The sequence below is a fragment of the Polyodon spathula genome, chromosome 3, assembly GCF_017654505.1.
Source record: "Polyodon spathula isolate WHYD16114869_AA chromosome 3, ASM1765450v1, whole genome shotgun sequence".
Taxonomy (NCBI): domain Eukaryota; kingdom Metazoa; phylum Chordata; class Actinopteri; order Acipenseriformes; family Polyodontidae; genus Polyodon; species Polyodon spathula.
The window spans coordinates 85,013,953-85,032,082 of record NC_054536.1 but is presented as its reverse complement, the minus strand read 5'-3'; the positions used below and the strand labels follow the sequence as shown (position 1 = coordinate 85,032,082).

Genomic DNA, 18,130 nt, shown 5'->3' with positions numbered 1-18,130 from the left:
AGTAGTAAGAGACTGTCTGGAAGGAAGGCACATTTGAGACACATTTTATCTAATGGAAGTGCAACATGGAAAAGATTTATGATATTTTGTTATATACAAGTACTGTACTTTGAGCAAAAGTAACAATAACACTATTTTCAACTTAACTATAATGAGAAGACATGACACAAAGCTTAGTTTAAAAAGCTATGCTATAATCACAATTTCTGTAATAACATTTGTTCTACTACATTTTCATATTATATATCCCTTAAACTGGGCTATTTAATTTAAATTAACTGCCGTTTTGTTAGTATCCTCTCAGAACTGAGGTCATTACCGTGTGTGGTCTGTAATAGCCATCAACGCAGGTTTCACAGTTGATGCCAGCGGTGTTCTGGGTACAGTCAATGCAAACACCTCCACCAGCAAACTGACCAGCAATATTCATGCTCATCATGCTACTGGCCACTGTTTGGTTGTAATAACAGTCTTCTGTTTTGTTATGACAGTTGCATTCTGGAAAACAGTCACAATTTTGATTGTAATGCACGCACAGCATATATGAAATACCACAAATAGAAATACTGTATTAGCTTTTTCAAAATACAAAACTTGCCAGTTAGTGAAAAAAGCAAGGCCTAAAATATAGTAACAGCAATTCAGTAAAAAGTAACCAATTCTAAAGTGCATGTATGACATCAAAATATTACTAGTAAGAAAATATGCCATATACCATAAAAACTATTAAAAACTATTAAAGTTGTACGGGTGTATAAGTCCCCCCCCCCCTTTTTGAGACAACAATTTCAGGAAAAGTCTATAGGTCAACCGGTGTATAAGGTCGCTCCGCACTTCTTAGGACCCCCTAAAAATACCTAGAAAATAGACTTATACAAAAGTTTTTACAGTAACTCAAAGCTTATATACAATTTAAAGAGTTAAAAGTTGCAGGGTTCCGAAAAATATAACGTTATACGTCCACACGTGTTGCTACAATTTTTTTTTTAATAATGCACCTATAATTTTTCTTTTCATTGTTAACATCCTGACAGTTTTACACTTATAACTTTAACCCTTTGCAGTCCTATGTCAGACCAAGTCCGACATTACAATTTTCCCTTTCGAGTCCAATGTCGGACCCTGTCCAATATCATCAAAAAGTCTATAGTCGTTTTTTCTCCGGAAAGTGAGACCGATAGGAGCTGAATGAAACCGAAAAAAGGGCGTATCTCATAGCCCCATCCACTACAGAGATAACATGGACATAACAAAGGAGATAGCTGCTTCTGCATCCAGCACTCAAAGAATATCAAGGGCATTTGCAGATGTTATAGTAATAAAATAACGACTTGGATCGGATTATTGAGGAGTTTGGTGATAAAACGAGTGATCAGGAGAGGATTTATCAGTTTGCACATCTATAAAGAGGTATGTGAAAAATACAGCAAACAAGGGGTGGGGCTTGGCTGTAGATAGACTACTGAGTGGTTTTTTTTGTGATTCAACGCCTTTTGAACCTGTTTTACTCTGAAAAATATTTTAAACAGCGCATGTAAAATAAACAGCATGTGTGAAAATAAGTTGGACCTGACGCGCCTGATGAGTGTGGAATAAATGGACTGCAAATGGTTAAAGTCTGTTTCAAAGCTCTTTTCAAAATGTCTGCTCTAGTGCACATGGGGTTTGAGATATGTCATCTAAATCACTGCAGGAACAGCAATTTAAGAAAAATTAAAAAAATTAAAACCATAACAAGCGCTCTGGCTTTAATGTTCTGTATCACATCATGGATTGGTATTTCTGTGTTACCTGTTTGACAATGTGGACAATAATCCTCACACTATCAGTGCACTAGAGCAGACATTTTGAAAACAGCTTTGAAACAGACTTTAAAAAGTTTTAAGTGTGAAACATCAGGATGTTAACAATGAAAAGAAAAACTACAGGTACATTATTTAAACAATTGTAGCAACACAAGGGGACATGTAACGTTATATTTATCAGAACCCCACTACTTATTCTTTAAACACCATTAATGTCAAGCAAACTATTTAGTTAAAAAAAATAGAACAATTTAGCAGGTGTTATTCAAATAAACTTTTATTTTTACAGGCTTTATTACACAGAACTCTGGACTAACAAGCTCAACTGACATTTTAGTTTTGGGTTCTACTTACTTTCACAAGTGTTGCCAACTGAGAGAGTTCCAGGTTTCCAGGGTTTCTGATGGTAGCCGGGGCAACATTTATTACAACTCTCCCCACAAGTATTGTGCTCACATACACACTGCAGTTTCTAAATTAACAAAGGAGAACAGTAGATGTTTTGTTAGCTACTGTTAGAAAAAAAAGAAATCATTTTGGTCAGGTTCTCAATAGTATTTAGCATAAACTATCATGATTCATGATTATGTTACAATAGCATTTTCAGAAAGCAAAACTTAAAATAAAAATATTAACTGACAGATAACTGCTTAATTTTTTTTCTAATAACTGTAATTTATGATTTACTCCCATTATCTATAATGCAATAACATTTGCATTTAAAAGAGGAGAAAGGAATTTGCTTGATTGGCACTTTATGAAATGCAATAGACTGAAGCGCTGCATGTTTGTGTGTCAAGTTGCAGTAAATAAAATACACAAATCAGATGTTAACATCTCCACAGTGCTTTCCTTATTGATTCTAATCAGACACAGGCAAGGACTGTGAGCAGCTGCGAGGAAACCTGAATCTTCACAGTGCCATGCTCTGGATTCTCCATTACATCTATTACTATGGAGCTGGATATTTAACTAGAAATATAGCCCAGAAATGTGGAAATGTCAAACAAACTACCTTTGTTGTTTCATCCCAGGGACAGCTTTGAGCATGGCCATAGCAGATACACATTCCTCCAACAGAGATATCCTTGATAGAGTAGTAATACTGAAAAGACAAGTAACAAATATATTCACCATGACCTACATATAGGAATAAGAAATGTGACCATGTGGTTCCCAGAAAATAGAATGCAGGCAAACAGATGTTAGTAAGAGAAAGAATACTTATAACAAATGTCCAAGACAAGTCTTATCAAATTCAAGCAGGCAAATCAGAAGCTATAGCCTTCATTAACCCATCCAAGATCCAGAACCGATGAAAAAAAGAACTTCCTCATAACTTTGAATATTATTTTCTAAGGAATGCATGCGCTCAAGTTTCATTACAATTGGAGGAGTGTTTTATGAAGCTTGATAAAAGCTAAGCATGTACTTAACCCTTAATGATTTATGTGGTATAAGGGGCTAAAATGCAGAGGTACCCTGCGTGTTACAATTGGATCCACTTCTTTGGGGTCCCGGTAGCTGAGAGTCATGAGGTCAGCGTTGAGTGTTCTAATTCTCTGCAGACGGAGCCGGATGTATCGAGCCGAGGTGAATTCCAACAGGGCTGGGGTGAGGTCATCAGCACTAGGTCTGCCATTGATCAAGGATGTGTGGATCTAAAGCATCAGGAAAAATATCAATGGCTGCCTCTTCATAAGACTTCAGCTTTGACACATTATACGAATGCCAGCTATCTTCCGAATGCCTAAATTGAAGGTGTCAACCTAAAAATACATTAAAAAAATAATAAAAGAATATCATTCTAATTAAAACTCAGGTGACTGTTCAAGCAGGGAAAGAAGGAAGTGCACACTGTCATACACATTTCAAACATGAGTGGGTGGCAAGACAAAAACAAACACAGAGAGGTGGCCGGACTGTCTGACTTCTTTTCTTAATTCCTGTCCATGCTTTGAATGAGATTCTTATTTTCTGCCCACACCAAGGGAATGGCATTTGTAATTCACAAACAGCTGATTTTACGACAACATTTCATTATGTTTCTGCCTCTCTGAAATCAGTTAGAGTCTATATGAAGGATCTATTGGAGCGCAATTAAAGAACTGAGCAATGTCTGTGCTCTCTTCTTCTATCCTTGAAACAAAGCCATGGTTTATTGTGGGAATCCAGTTGTGTGGGATTGTTAACAGCTTTGTAAGAGCTCAGTTTTTCTGTAGTCAAGAGGCAAACACATTAAGGTTCTTTATCAATAGTCCTACTATTTATTTATATATTTATTTTCTCATATCTCCAGCTCAAAAGAATTTCAAGGTCTGCAGTCTAATAAACATTGTATTCTTTTGCAAGCCAAAACTGGGAACTTGAATACTCCTCTCTGGGCATGATATAAGCTTAGTTGTGGTTGATACTTTTATTCAATTCTGGGTGTGTCACAGTGCGATTGCTTGTATGCATTAGTATGATTAAATCTTTCACAGTAAAGGTTTGTGCTTAGCTCTGCTTTGCGCCATACCTCTCCATGTTCGAGTGGGACCAGCCTGGAATAGTAGGATGTGCAGATAACTTCATCGTCCCTCTTGTAGGTCGGTGGTCCTATCCTTGGTGTGACATTATACCGTGTTAAGCACTCTGTGTCACTGATAGCATAGTACTGCCAAGGCTGAAACTCAATGCCATCCATAGAACGTTCCAGGATCCAGTTCCCAGGCCGAGGAGAGTTGGCAGCCTTGATGATAATGTATGCCACTTGAAAGACCTGAAACATCACAAGCAACAATGTTACATTCCTTTGATGGGGATTTTCCACACTGCATACCTCTCAGTATATCAGAATATTACAGTGCATTCTACTCAATTATTCAGTAGTTGATGACATTGCCTGAACGCCTTCTTTAGAAACATTTTGCTTATTACTAAATAAGTGTACTTATCGGGAAAAAAATCAAAATAATAGGGAGCCTATCACTTTAAACACACATGCATTTGTTTTAATGTGTGTAATATAGATTGCATGAAGCACCCTATGCTTTTACTCCATCAATAAATCCCTCCCTGACTATGATGGTGTTATTCATTATCTGCTTGCCACAGTCTGTTGAACTGCCTCGTTGCCTATTACACAGTTGGGTGAACTGCCAATGAGTTGCTTTTGATTACACAGAGGTTTTTCAATGGCTGGACAGCTGTTATCTCCACATTAAACTGATGCAGCTAAATTAAAATCCTGTATGAACAAGCTGTCAAAATAAGTCATGCTTTTACTAGTGACAAGAACGTTGAAAAAAGTAGCTGGGACAACATATGGGTGGAAAAACTATATTGCATAAATAAATCAAACCTGACAGGCATTTTCTAGTCAGCTTTATTTATTTATGTATTTATTTGTTTGTTTATTTATGATATAAGTGAAATCTGATATGTTCCAGTTCATGATCAGGGAGAAAATAAGACTCCCACTGCATAGCAGTTTGATCTATTCCTAGTTTTACCTTGAGCTTAATAAGATACACCTGAGCTTGTTACCTTGTTACCTTTGCACATAGTAAAACCTGGAATGGATGAGTCTTACAATATTTCCATCCCTGAATATGTCATGCCATGAATGAAATATACACTACGGCAATATCTATACACACACACACACATATATATACTGGGGCGAGGCAAGGGAGGCAGTGCATCCTTTCACAAATTTCACAAATTTCAGTGAAAATAAAAAGAAATAAAAATAATATAATTATAGCTTCTGATTTTCGGTTTTAACTGAAATCGATGTATAGCCAAAACACTGGAAAACACTGGAAAACAGTGGAAATCGTTACTCAATTCACATTGACCACCCCTTTCTCATTAACAAAAAAACAAAAAAAACTTACTACTACTACTACAAAAAAAAGACTACGCTTCTCAGTGCAGCTGGGCAATGTCCCTTCTTTCTGACTTGTATTTATCATTGTCTCATTCTGTTATCTGTGTTAAATTACACCCTGAAAAAAAAAAAAAAAAAAAATAAAATTTTTTTTTTACCTCATCGGTTGGTTAGGAAACGTGTGGCCATATATCACAGGACAGCATGCATCCTTCACAAACAGTTCACAAATTTCACAAATTTCAGTGAAAATAAAAAGAAATAAAAATAATATAATTATAGCTTCTGATTTTCGGTTTTAACTGAAATCGATGTATAGCCAAAACACTGGAAAACACTGGAAAACAGTGGAAATCGTTACTCAATTCACATTGACCACCCCTTTCTCATTAACAAAAAAACAAAAAAAACTTACTACTACTACTACAAAAAAAAGACTACGCTTCTCAGTGCAGCTGGGCAATGTCCCTTCTTTCTGACTTGTATTTATCATTGTCTCATTCTGAAAACTTTAAACCCACCCCAGCTGGCAGAAATTCCTCTCTGCTCTGCTGCAAGATTTAAAACGAGATTACAATTCGGAATGGAAGCTGGTGGCAGGATAGCTGTATAACAGTTAAGATACAGAGGATTTAAGATACAGAGGATTTAAAAAAGAAATGCAAATTGTGGCAAAATGGAAAAAAATGCCTACACACAAAAACTCCCAAAAGAATGTGACCGTGACCAGAAGGACTCCATTGTGGAAGACAGCAAAAGAAAGAAGGTACAACTTATGTGTACAAGTGCTGTTGAGTTACTATGCATATTTTGACAGAATAAACCACCCAAACATTTTGGAAAGAAACCAAAAACATTTTATACAGCACATAAAAAGTGAAAGCCCCCCAAAAACTGATTACCATAGAACTCAAAAATAGCTAAAAATAAGCACCGAAAAATAAAACTAATTAAAAACGAAAAACAGAAGCCTTAAATTATTTACACACACACACACACTGCCTTGCAAAAGTATTCAGACCCCTGACCAATTCTCTCATATTAACGAATTACATATGGTACATTGAAATTTCGTTCTGTTTGATATTTTATTTTTAGACACTGAAACTCAGAATCAATTATTGTAAGGTGAAATTGGTTTTATGTTGGGAAATATTTTTAAGAAAAATAAAAAACTGAAATATCTTGATATAAGTATTCAACCCCTGTGCTGTAGAAGCTCCCAGTTTGATCCGATGAAAGACATTGCCCTAACGAGGACACAATTACCTTACCATTGGCCTCCACATGTGAACCATTAAAGTTGCTGTCACATTTTCTGGATAAAAACCCCACTGTTGAAGGATCATTGGTAAGGCTGTGAATCTGAAGGAAAATGAAGACCAAACAGCATTCTACAGAAGTTAGGGATAAAGTAATACAAATGCATATATTAGGGAAAGGGTACAAAATAATATCCAAGTGTTTGGATATCCCAGTGAGCACAGTTGGATCAATAGTCAGGAAGTGGAAACTGCATCACACCACCCAGGCACTGCCAAAAAAAGGCTGTCCCTCAAAACTCAGCGCTCAAACAAGAAGGAGACTTGTGAGAGAAGCCACAGAGAGGCCAACAATCACTTTGAAGGAGCTACAGAGTTCAGTGGCTGGGAGTGGAGTAATGGTGCACCAGTCAACCATATCAAGAGCTCTGCATAACACTGGCCTGTATGGGAGGGTGGCAAGAAAGAAGCCGTTACTCAAAAAGTACCACCTGAAAGCACATCTGGAGTTTGCCAGAAAGCATGAGAGTGACCCAGCTGCGATGTGGGAAAAGGTTTTGTGGTCAGATGAGACCAAGATAGAGTTTTTTGGCCAAAACTCAAAGCGCTATGCGTGGCCCAAACCTAACACTGCCCATGCCTCAGGACACACCATCCCTACAGTGAAGTATGGTGGTGGCAGCATCATGCTGTGGGGGTGCTTCTCATCAGCATGACTGGGCATCTTGTTACAACTGAAGGAAGAATAGATGGGGCAAAATACAGGAAAATACTGCAAGAGTACTGCTTCGTCCAACCAACTTGAACAACCTGGAGCAAATCTGTCAAGAAGAATGGGCCAAAATCAATCTGACACTGTGTGCAAAGCTGGTACATACTTACCCAAAAGACTTAAAGCTGTTATTGCAGCGAAAGGTGGCTCTACCAAATATTAATGTGTGGGAGTTGAATACTTATGCAAGCAAGATATTTCAGTTTTTTATTTTTCTTAAAAATATTTCCCAACATAAAACCAATGTCACCTTACAATAATTGATTTTGAGTTTAAATGTTTTAAAATAAAATATCGAACAGAAAGAAATTTCAATGTACCATTTGTAAATCAGTAATATGAGAGAATTGGTCAGGGGTCTGAATACTTTTGCAAGGCACTGTGTGTGTATATATATATATATATAGTTGTGTAGCACTATGATATAATAATGTTCAATAAAACAAACACAAATATATTGTCTAAAATGCAAGAAAAAGTGACATTTGAACCAAAACCACAGATTCAACATTCCTATATTAACAGCAGTTCTGGTTCCTCAGAGGAGGTAAGTCTCCTATCTGATATTGACCACAGTGCTAGCAGTAGCAGGTCACGTGATCTGAGCACAGGTTTTAATTGGAGGAGCCCAGAGTTTCTCATCAAAGACAAGCCTCTGTTACAAATTACTATATGCTATAACCACAGTACAGTACTAGCAATGGCGGTTGACGTAGTCTGATCCCTGGTTTTAATTGGAGGAGCAACTCAAACCCTCCTGCCCCCCTGCTGAAGCACTGCTTTACTAGGTAAGCACAATTATGAGTGGTGGAAGGAGATTCTCACCAGACAAAATCCATTAAAAAAGTATGTAAACGTCTTTGATTTACCCAGATGCACCGGACATACCTGACCTCAGCACCACATTACTGGATCCTCAGCTGATACACTATCCTTGCACTACTGCACTACTAATATGTCACTGTAGATATAACTTGTTGTAATCCTAACTTGCATCCTAGCTCATATTGTATTTTAGTAGTGGAATATATTTTAAAACGTTAAATATAGTTTTAGTAAAAAAAAAAAAAAAAAAAAAAAAAGTTAAGTATTTATTTCAATGAGTTCCGGTGCTTCAACAGCAAGGTACTGAAGATTACTTTACCACCAGCATGCTGCTTAAACCAGACTAAACAGTTCAATAGACCATGCTGGACTGATTGAGCACACTGCAGTAGTCTGTGAATTCACCACTATGTATATTTTTCAGAATAACAAATAAAGAGATCTATTTTTCATATTAAAAAAAAATTTGGAATCCCAGAAATATTTGAATGTACCAGTATTGTCTTCAGTTTAACACTATAGTCTCTGTTTGGTTTCATGCCCGGACATGTTTGGACCATTATTGATCTATTGCACATAAAATGAAAGGAAGCTTCTTTCTAGTCTCCATTTGACCAAGAGCCTGACCTCATGACAAAATAGAAGTTCTCAAGTTATGTAGCAGAAAGGCCAACTGTGTTTTATTTCACATCACAGCACAGAGGGCACCTTCAGCGTCAAATCATTTGTGCAAACTAGGCAATTAGAAGATGTGTTTAAAGACACAAAGGAGGGGGAAAAAAGCATGGGAGAAAGCAGTAGGGGACCAGACAGGGGGATGGTGAAAGAATGGCCAGAGTTTGAGGAACAGGAGACAAGCCGTCCTCCCCTCTGGGAGAATCCCATTTAGCCAATTATCTTGGCCAAGACATATGCCAACAACAACCTTCCTGTCTCTCCACTAACTGATCAAACACAATGTGTGCAATATAAACAAGCTGGACCCTGTCCAAACAACTTGTGACATTCCAACAGTGTTATCTTACAAGATGCAACAAGATGTCACTAATGACAAAAAACAGTTCACGGTATAGAGATAAGTCTTTTGCATGTGTTTGTTTGGGTAAAATCATCTACATTTTAATAAAATAACCAATATTATATTTTCTAATTTCTAACAGATAAAAAAAAAGTATTACATATTTAAATGTAAAAACAGAAGACTATCTCAGCATAGTTCAGTAATTGTGTTTGATGGAAATGCTTTTAAGTCTTTCTAAACCCACATGTAAAGCCCAGGGTCACAGAGGTCAGATTCCTAGGAAAATCCTTTGTCATTGGTTGGCTGTTGCAGAATGCTGTCTGATCACCATGCTGGTATAGAATGCAATTCAGGAACTATTTCACTGGATCCTGTAAATACTATTCTTCCATTGATCAAAGTCCATGTGTGGTGGTGCATATGGCATATTATGGACGGGCTCCCGGGCTCTGGTATGAAGTTGTTATTATTGTTTTTAGTGTATACCTGCAATTATGTGACCTGCACAAGAATGAAAACAGCTACCTCAACTGATATTTTTATAGCTTTATTCCATGTACCATAGTCTTTGTACTGAAGTGAAAGACACAGATTCATATACAGACAATATTAAGTTTTCTGAAACACTATCCCTATTCAACAAGATATGGACTGAACATATAGGTTTACAGGAAAACAAATATGAAATCTGGGCTGTAGACAGATGTTGCCTCGGGGATCACAGCTTTTTTTTCTGTTTTTTCTAATCATGTGTGATGTGATACTATATCCCATTTCATATTTCTTATCCTTCATATTAAAGAAATATGTAATATGTAATTTGTATTTATTTGTATATTATTGGGTCATTCCAGCTCATGTGGACAAAGAAGGGTTGCTTGACTCCTTAAATCAATAACTTAAGTTAATTAATTATTTTTGGTTGGAAAGTCCTTTACCTGATAATCAAGGTCTAGGTAATTTTCCACTTGGAGAGAAGTGTGTTCCAAAGGTCATGAAGATGTGCATTCACCACCTTCACAGACATTCACCTCACCAAGTGGGGCTGCATCAGTTACACAGTTGTTTTGCATTCAGGAACCCATCAAAACACAAATGGAGAAAACACCTTCCCAAGATATGGTCCACATATCTGGAATTACCCTACCAGCTTCCTGAAATATTCTGAATTTCAAAAGTCTTGGTACCCCTTTCTCACATAATGTATGTAAAGCAAAAATCCTATTGTTTCTTTGGTTTAGCTATTGTTTGCTCAGTTCGCTGACATACCTGTCGCAAATCCAAGGTGATTGTTACCCAGTGGTTCTGCCTGCCATTTTTGATGCTGGGGCTCTGCCACCAATTGTTGGTGCCATCTATTGCATTTGAGATTGGATGTCGTTCTTCATGAAGAAAAAAAAACAAACAAAACAAAAACACCATTTTAGAATTTAAAACTTTCACTCTTAACAGACTTGTTTCGTGCCCAGGGTACCAAGTGGTGAATCTCAGAACTGGAATTACACCAGGACACTTCAAATGAATAGGATAGGTGACAAATATACTAAGAAACTATCAAAAATACTGACGAAAACACTACATTAAGTAGCCTACACCATATAACATTGCAGAGAAGTGGCAGTGCAGCCTTAGCGTTTAAGTAAGTTGACCATTTTAGTATAAAATGCCAGCAAATGTAGAATAAATGTGAAATTCCTTGTGTTGCGTATATGACCAGAAATGCTTCTAACAGTATGCTGCAGCTCTATTTCTTTTTTCCATTAGGACAGTTACAATTATGACCTTCTGATGTGTTGGAGGCAACCCTTATTCCCATATAACACACCACCAATGGCATCACCCTTATTATAACCTGCAACATGTACATGTATATGAGCAATACATTTGCTGTTATGCCATGCTACAATGGATACTGGCTTTATAAATAATCCCATATAGTATATAAAAGGCATTTCTCCAGCAGAAGGGGGTTCAGCTCTAATATAAAAAATAATAAAAGCCCCTTTACCTCTGGGATTTGGACTGGCGCTGTCACAGGTGCGGCACTGTGGGTTGCGAATAGGTCTGCCTGGGACGTGCTCCACAAGCTTGCAGAACATCTCAGGCCCAGTCTCTCCACAGCTGGCATTGGCGGTGATTTCAGCATTGCTGGCCAAATTCAGAATGGCAGGAAAAAGACCTGCGGGGAGACAAGCAGAAGGAATATATCCATCAGCCACACTCACTTCATACTCTGCAAACGAAGCGAAGATGATGGACTCCTACATGGTATCCAAACGGCATGAAGAAGAAATATCTATATAGTGTGCGTTCAAAATTTGACAGTACCTGTTTGGTTATCACAGAATTATTTCTAAATGTCAAAAACATTTATATATTCAAATCGTATTATGTAAATGGAGACTACTGTCAAGTCCAATGGAATTGATCTCAACAGATTTGGCCATGGCATTATTTCATTCAAAAACTTAAGATATCCAAGAAATTATAAATGTGCACAAGAGGTTCTCACCATTACTATGGCTATCAAAAAGCCCCGTTTGTGATTTTGATTTTGAACCCTGCTAAAATGTTCATTAACTCAAGACAAATCTTCAGTGCCTGACAGAACTCATTCCCGGGGAATATCAGAATTAATTCATCATGTACAGTAATTGCAAAAGCAACTCAAAGAAAAGTTAACACCAAATTGTATTTATAACAAAATCTTTAGGAGTGTGCATTGCATTCTTTTCAATTTTCTGTATTACATCACTGTTCATTTTAAACAAAGATTCAGATCCTCCAGATTGGTGTAAACATGTTATTACAATTAAACAGAACCACAGAAGATTATCAGAACAATTTGGTAACATCTGATCAAAAGTAAAGCACCATATTATTGCTTAATTAAGGAATCACACTGTTCTTTCCTAACTGTATAGATTCCCCTGAATACCCACCAGTATGGAAACAATCCCTACTTTTTCTTTAAAAGTTATTATTTATTGATAACATTATTATTATTATTATTATTATTAGTAGTAGTAGTAGTAGTAGTAGCAGTGTGTCATTTTTACTACATCTTGATACTGTAGACTTATCTCTGTTTTAACTAGCCTGTAATGCGTTTGAGATCCTGTGGTATGAAAGGCACTATACTTAATTCTTACTTAATCCCAGGTGATAAAAGCATAGCCTGGGGGTTGAACTTTGTATCTTTAGCCTAACTGCTGCTCAGCAGGATGCAGCTTTGAAGCCTGCTTTGCACAGTATTTATATTTACTGTGTGAGGCAAGTATTCCAGGGACAGCTGCCTTGTCTTTTGACACCTCTTTAAACTCTCGATAAAAATGTTGTGTCTTTTTGCAGTTTTCCTGTGCAATTTAGAATATAAAAAAATGCCAACATAAAAAGATACATTTTAAATAAGCAGTTTTCACCTGAACATCGATAAGGGTAATGTTAACATGTTAAAAATAAAATAAAATTAAGTACATTGTGGTCTACAAGCACCCTCATAGGACAAATAAACTTTTTAAAACAAATCCGCACAAATGTATGCAGAACTTTGTTTTGGCACAATATTAAACCCGTGTTCACCTCTTTTATCTTGCTATCTCAAATCTTACCATAATCTGACTATAATCTAACGGTGTGATTCACAGACTGTAATCTTTATAATAAGAGACACTTGAAATTCTACAGAACCTTGGGCAATTTAGAGTGTAACAAGGCCTTTGAGATTAAAAGGAACAAAAAAAGGGAATTATGCTAATTATATGTTATAAGGGGCAGCAGGCGAACACAGACGCTTCAGTTTTAAGGGATAAAACACTTTTTTACAAAACGGCCTTTGAAACTGGTTAAAAAAGTTATTTCTATCTATCTGTTCAGATTCACTTTACAAGTTGTGAATGAACACTGCCCCCATAAACATCTGCTACTAAACTCTACAGACAGACTGACATCAAAGTGTCAAGCTGGGAAACTTTATCAAAGGACCCTAAATAACAAGTTTCTAGGCTCATGTCTAACAAGGGAAAAGTCCCCCACCTCAATTCATCCAAGTACTGCAAAACAGTGGGTAAAGAAAGAACAAGGGTATCTTTACACAGCATAAGCCTGTTCCCATCTCATAAAGAACACCTAAAATAACAGCTCCAGAGTTAAATACACATTTTAAACAGAGCTTTATTAATTTTTTTGTTAACCTCAAATGTCACAATTTAGTACTCTGCATTGTTCAGTCTGCCACAATCTTCAGTAACTATTTCTGTCTTATATCAAGGTTTTTGTGTCCTCTCTTGTAAAATGAACTTTGTATTTGAGCAATTTCAAGCTGTTTCGGTGTAATGTGACAAATTGACAGACAAAGAGTGTAATAAACAACTGTCGCAGTCACAAACAAAACACTTCTGTTTTATGAGAGGACTCTTGTCTTGTAATAAACTGGTGTGAAGAAGACCATCCTAAGGCAATGCCTACTGAAACATGCTTCTTCTTGAACTAAAATACAAAACACAGATGACTTCAACTCAACACTGGTGGCTATGAGCAAGTTTTTTCCCCAGCTCAGATTTTTAAAAATGCTTAATATTGGACACATCGACCCAATAGAAAATTATGCTTAACCACCTAGCCTTTTATCAGAAGAAACATCTGGCACTCACAGTTAGATGTTACTGTGTGGTGTAGACTAAGGGGGGTGTAGTAGGGCTGGAGGAAAGCCCTGCTTAAATGTATTGATTGTTTATTTTTGGAGCACAATATATCAACTAAGACAATAACTACTCATGCAGCCAAAACCTCTTTCATACACACAATGCTTTTCTGCTCTGCATATGTAGAGGTAGAGGTGCAACAATTAATTGGTGCATCGATTATTGATCAGCTGTCTTTAAATTTCCACAAGCTGTGATTACATATTGGTGAATCAATGCATCAAATTATAACCCAGTTTGAAGTCTCCTGTTGCAGGTTTGCATTAAAACCTTGAGTGCGCTTCTTTTAGCGCTATTATGGTACATAAGTCAGCGAGTTGCTAAGATACGCACTTGCTTCAGTGGTGAGTCTATGCATTTATTTTGTACTCAATGGTGACAAGAACACAGCATACCTTTTATGTTATGAGTAATCATTTCAAAAGAATGGCGATATTAACTCTGCCAATTACCTTCTCTTGTTTCAAAGTATGTTGTGTTTGGATTATATGGTAATATTCTATAAAAATAAGCTGCACTTAATACAGTAGTTAAATTAGTCAGGATTTGGGAGATGAATTAAAATGCTTTGCTTTGGACATAAAGTGTTAACAGTAATGAACAACCATAGTTCAGATAGAAATGACTTCTGTTAAAATATAGTATTTTTTATTATTACCACAATGTTAAAGGGACATCTGATGCGGACGCACGCATATTCTTTGCTGTTGTTAAAAACTCAAGTTCTTTGTATTTCTTTTTTATAATCAGTTGACACCAAATCAATGTTAATCAATAATAATGTTCTAATTTAAAGTGATCTAGTTTTTAAAAAATACATGGCTTCATTTAGACTTTCCAGGTTTCCAGGAGTTGTATACTTCCATCCAAACGGTTACATAATTAATACTTTACTGTGATACAATGTTGTAATACTGAATTGCATTGTATCAAAGTTTTTTCAGCATGGGTTCAACATTAAAAAAGTACTCCAGCATTGCTCACAATGACTAGGGAACTTCTCAACTTTGAGAAGGAGTTTCTTTATTGATTATATTGTTCCTGGAAAAGAAAACAGGATGACCACCTGCAGAATATGGTAACCTTCACAAAGGTACTGCTAAGAACCCCAGTTCAAAACATAAGCTGTTTAATATAACTGTCTAGGGTCAAAGCAATTGCAGGCTTTGGTCAATATGTGGTGTACTCACTCTTTATGACTGCAGTATAACATCTCACAAATAACATGGCACAATGTACCCATTTTTTCCAGTCCCCAGTGGGGGATGAACAAACAAGTAAGAAGCTTTGTAAAGTTGATTGGCATTCAATTGCCGTGAAAAAGTATTTGCTCCGTCTGATTTTCTGCATTTTTGCATATTTCTGACACTGAATGTTATCAGATCTTCAACCAAAATCTAATATTAGACAAGAGACCCCGAGTGAACAAATAACCCAAAATTTCGATACTTATTTAATTTATTTATTAAAGAAAGTTATGCAACACTCAATGCCCCCATGTGAAAAAGTAATCGCCCTCTTAGACTCAATAACTGGTTACGCCACCTTTAGCAGCAATAACTGCAACCAAACGCTTCTTGTAGTTATTGATCAGTCTTTTACAGTGCCGTGGAGGAATTTTGGCACACTCCTTCATGCAAAACTTTTTCACCTCAGTGACATTTTTAGGTTTTCGAGCATAACCTGCTTGTTTCAGGTCCTGCCACAACATCTCAATGGAGTTTAAGTCTGGACTTTCACTAGGCCATTCCAAAACTTTAAATTTCTTGCTCTTCAACCATTCTGATGTAAACTTGCTTGTTTGTTTCGGATAATTGTCTTACTGCATGACCCAGCTGAGCTTCAGCTTCAGCTCTAGGACGGCTTGCCTGACATTCTCCTGTAGAATTCTCTGATACAGAGCAGAATTCATGGTTCCTTCAATGATGGCAAGTAGTCCAGGTCCTGATGCAGCAAAGCATCCCCAAATCATGACACTACCACCACCATGCTTGACAGTTGGTATAAGGTTCTTTTCTGTGGAATTTGGAATGTTTGGTTTTCGTGAGACATAACAGGGCCCATGTTGGCCAAAAAGTTTCACTTTTGACTCCTCTGTCCATAGAACATTGTTGCAGAACTCTTGCGGATCATCCAGGTGCTTTTTGGCAAACTTGAGACGAGCATTCATGTTCTTCTTAGTGAGCAGTGGTTTCCGCCTTGCTACTCTGCCATGAATCCCATTTTTGTCCAGTGTCTTTCTGATGGTGGAGTCATGAACTCTGACCTTAGCTGAGGCGAGAGAGGCCATGCAGATCCCTGGATGTTGTTCTAGGGTCCTTTGTGACTTCCTGGACAATTTTACGCCTTGCTCTTGGAGAGATTTTGGCAGGACTGCCACTCCTGGGAAGATTCACTACTGTCCCAAGCTTTCTCCATTTGGATAATATGGCTCTGACTGTGGTTTGGTGGAGCCCCAGAGCCTTAGAAATGGCTTTGTAACCCTTTCCAGACTGATAGGTATCAACAACTTTTTTTCCAGAGGTTTTCAGGAATTTCTTTTGATCGTGGCATGATGTGCCTCTAGAACCTGTGTGCTGACAACTTCACTCTGATGGTAAGGGCCAAAGTTAGTCAAATTTATATTGGGCAGGGCTGGCCCAAATCAGGCCTGACTGTTAACCAAAGTATTCAAACAGCTGACCCTAATTATCCCTTTAATTGGGTTGAGTTAACTAGGGTGCAATAACTTTTTCATACCTGAAGATTGCATGTTTGATTACCTTGCACACCAAACAAATGAAAGAAGCACGAAACTTTGGTGTCATTTTTTCTCTCAGACTCCCTCTGTATACTACTACAAACCACAAAAAGATCTGACCAAGTTCAATGTGAAAAATGTGCAAAAATGCAGAAAATCAGACAGGGGGCAAATACTTTTTCATGGCACTGTATACATATATATATAAAAAAAGAAGATTATTTTGTTTCAACCTCAATTACATGGTGCATAGCTGCAGGGTCACAGTCATTTAAACTGGAACAGTAATGGGAGAAGCGTCTACAGTTACACTCGACAAATGGTAAAATTGCAAGCAAAAATGTACCAAAAAGCGTGCATCTGTTTGGAAAAGAAATCTGAATGCTGTCTTTAAGAATTGTGAAAGGATGTTAATGACAGGTAAACAAATAATTCACTGCTCAATTACCAGGACTTCTGAACTACTTTTGCACCAGACAGAACCAAAGTTTTTCAGGAACAATACTGTCATTAGCATGTTTTAAACACTGCTATATGCCTACAGTCTCAGAATTCCTAGGCAGTTCTGTAATAGCGTCTATTAACAGTCTCAATTGTGTGGTTCCATTAGAAGGGAGATTTTCTGTCACTCCAGTCAAACTGCTGGTTAGTGCGGTTTGGTAGATGGGCCTCATTCCAAGTGGGCAATAATAACCCTAGCAGTCTCCTTTACAACTGTGCCTGTTTTTAGCCATGCTGCCAAAAGCTTTAAGAATCGATGAATGGACGTGTAAGTATTTTTGGCATTTTACCTTCCTATAGTTTAGGTATTGCCTTACATTTCCTAAGATCTTTAGGTTTAGGACAGCAAAAAAAGTTTTTTGTTGAAAGAAAACTTAAAAATGTAAAATTGATAGAATGGCCTAAATATGGTATTATTATGCATCCTTAACAGTGAAGATACACTTTTTCTATAACCTACACAGGTAACAAGCAAAGTGATATAGTTTATTTGAACGTCTATATCAAAATATCAGTAAAAGGTACTAAAATGTCTCATTTTCGAATTATCTAGTCTAGATCATTTTTTCATCAGAACGTTGTACCACTAGAAAAAGTAACAAAGACTTGTCTTTTGTAGTCAAGGGT

General features: G+C 37.0%; 1 protein-coding gene across 1 annotated transcript in view; it reads right to left on the bottom strand.

Moving 5' to 3' along the window:
- LOC121313540 (laminin subunit alpha-1-like) overlaps positions 1-18,130 on the bottom strand; it is a 67,255-nt gene that overhangs the window by 41,983 nt on the left and 7,142 nt on the right. The window contains exons 2-8 of the mRNA XM_041246212.1: positions 11,568-11,738; positions 10,829-10,941; positions 4,324-4,566; positions 3,287-3,466; positions 2,821-2,910; positions 2,160-2,277; positions 320-498 (exon numbers count right to left, since the gene is read on the bottom strand). Of these exons, the coding sequence (XP_041102146.1) occupies positions 320-498; positions 2,160-2,277; positions 2,821-2,910; positions 3,287-3,466; positions 4,324-4,566; positions 10,829-10,941; positions 11,568-11,738 (1,094 nt within the window). The remainder of the gene's footprint in view (positions 1-319; positions 499-2,159; positions 2,278-2,820; positions 2,911-3,286; positions 3,467-4,323; positions 4,567-10,828; positions 10,942-11,567; positions 11,739-18,130) is intronic.